The sequence below is a fragment of the Lutra lutra genome, chromosome 7, assembly GCF_902655055.1.
Source record: "Lutra lutra chromosome 7, mLutLut1.2, whole genome shotgun sequence".
Lineage (NCBI taxonomy): Eukaryota > Metazoa > Chordata > Mammalia > Carnivora > Mustelidae > Lutra > Lutra lutra.
In genome coordinates, this window is record NC_062284.1 from 43035132 (window position 1) to 43037301 (window position 2170).

A 2170-nucleotide genomic window follows, 5' to 3' on the forward strand; every position below is an offset into this window, starting at 1 on the left:
GAAGGAACTGGATGTTTTGAATTTGCGCAGTCCACGGAGCCACGTGGCAGAGCGGAAGGCCTGGCATCAGGTTACCAAGCAGCGCCTCTCGCGCCCGCGCATTGGTCAGCGGTCAGGGCTGCAAGTATAAAGGCTCAGGCCGGCTGTCCTTGACCAGCGGTGCTGAATCCGGCCGCGCGCGCTTTGAACTTTGTGGAGGCGACGCGCCTCCCTGGTTGGGTGCCTCTGGCAGAACCGTGCAGACACCCATCTGACACCGGACCCCAGGTACGGGAGGAGGAACCCACCTTGTTTAACTCTCCTGGGAGCAAGCCGTGAGTCCTAGAGGGGTAATAATTATTATTCTAATTCTCGCCAAAGACTAGAGTGCAATAATCCAAGGATTCAGGAAACGATTGCACAAGCAAAGCTCTTCTTGGCACTGAGGCCTCTCACCAAAGTGAGAGGCCAACATTTTAAGAACCTCCGCCTTAGGCCAGCGGAGGATCAAGATTAAATCAACAAGCCCTGAAGTGTACAGGACTGGCTAGAGACAACAGAAGAACGATTGTTCTTCAGTCACTGAGATATAGCTCGCAATAGCAGCGAGAAGGGCAGCTGGCATTGTCCCAGGGGAGGAAGAAGAAAGCAACCCTGAAGTAGGAGAAAAGACACGGGAATTACTGCGCCTCGCAGAGCTCCCTGCGACGACTGGTATACCACTGTGAAGCGCAGGCTGACCAGCACCCGCAGTGTCCTTGCATCCGGCATTCGCCGCCTTATGTGGTGCCTGGAGAGGCTCCGCTTGGGTCCCGAGCGCCTCCTGAAGGGCAGGAACGGGATTCTTCGGACCCGGGGCCACCAAGTCCGGGTCCTCACGCCCGCCGCGTGGGAAAACGTGCTCACCCCGGACCGCATCCCTGAGTTCTGCATCCCCCCGCGACTTGCGCCGGGCACCGCCCTGGCTGCGCTCCGGGTTTCCTGGATCCAAGCGGCAGAAATCGAGGACGGGGCCGGGCACACGGACTGGGACCCGCTCTCGCAGGCCGCGCTCTCGCTGCCGCACCTGCCGCGCGCGCGCACCACCTACGGCTTCTGCGCGCTGCTCGAGAGCCCGCACACCCGCCGCAAGGAGTCACTCTTCCTCGGGGGTGCCGGCGCCGCCCCGCTCCTGCCCCCGGGCGCAGCCCCGGACCCCGACCCCGCGCTCCCCGCTGGCCCCCGGCAGACCCCGGACGTGCCCGCGCCGCCGCCCCGCGCCCACCGCCTCCTGCGCGCCCCCGAAGGGCTGCTGAGCCGCGCGCTGCGGGCCCGGAGGAGCCGTGGCCTGCCGCGCGCCCGCTCCGTGTCAAGCGGGGACCACGACGACTACGAGCGCGGCGCCGGCTCGCGGCCCCCGGCCCGGGCACCCTCCGCGTCCCCGCCGCCGCCGCCGCCACCGCCTGGCCCCGACCCGCGGCCCGAGCGCCTGGAGGCCGAGGGCACCGTGGTCCTGGGCCGCGCCGGGGGCGCCCTACGCCTGGCCGCCGAGTACAGCCGGGCCAGTGGGCGGCTCCGCGTGCGGCTGCTCGGCGCCGAGGGCCTGCCCGCAGGGACCGCCGAGCCCCGCGCCGTGGGCTGCCGCGTCAGCTTCGTCCTGCGCTCTCCGGGCAAGACGCGCCCGCAGCGCAGCGCCGTGGTGCGGCCGAGCCGCAAGGCCGCCTTCGACCAGGACGTGTGCCTGGACGGGCTGTCGGAGGAGCAGGTGCGCCGCCTGGCCGTGCGCGTCAAGGCGGAGAAGCGGGGCCGCGGGCTGGGCCAGGGCGAGCTGCTGCTGGGCTCCCTGCTGCTCCCCTGAGGGCGCCGGGGCCTCGGGCCCTCCCCTTGGGGCGCTCTCCGCGCGCTGGGACCTCAGACCCTGACAGCCGCTTCAGACAAAATAAATGCTATTTATTTTTATATTCAGGCCTTTGTTCAGTCCAATATTGGCACATACATTGCTAGATTATCACAATAAAGGACGTAGTATTTTGTGTAATACCTTCAGAATTCATTTCAGCAAATGGTATGGTGTTCTGCAGGAGTGGTTCCCAATATAGACAATTGCACTTCATCTTCCCCAATATAGATAGACAATTGCGACTTCATGCTCCCCACTGCTCTATTGGGAGACTCTGGATCACAGGAAGTGTTAAAACTAGAGGGTGTGCTG

The 2170-nt window shown here is 64.9% G+C and overlaps 1 protein-coding gene across 1 annotated transcript; it reads left to right on the forward strand.

The window, feature by feature from the left end:
• Positions 1-288: 288 nt before the first annotated feature.
• Positions 289-1919, forward strand: LOC125105578 (C2 calcium-dependent domain-containing protein 4A-like). Its single transcript, XM_047739164.1, has one exon. It carries the CDS (start codon positions 761-763, stop codon positions 1814-1816), a length of 1056 nt encoding a protein of 351 aa, XP_047595120.1. The 5' UTR covers positions 289-760; the 3' UTR covers positions 1817-1919.
• Positions 1920-2170: the final 251 nt, after the last annotated feature.

Coding starts and splice junctions, on each gene's coding strand:
- LOC125105578 (XM_047739164.1), top strand. CDS start 761: ATGTGGTGCCTGGAGAGGCTCCGCTTGGGTCCCGAGCGCCTCCTGAAG.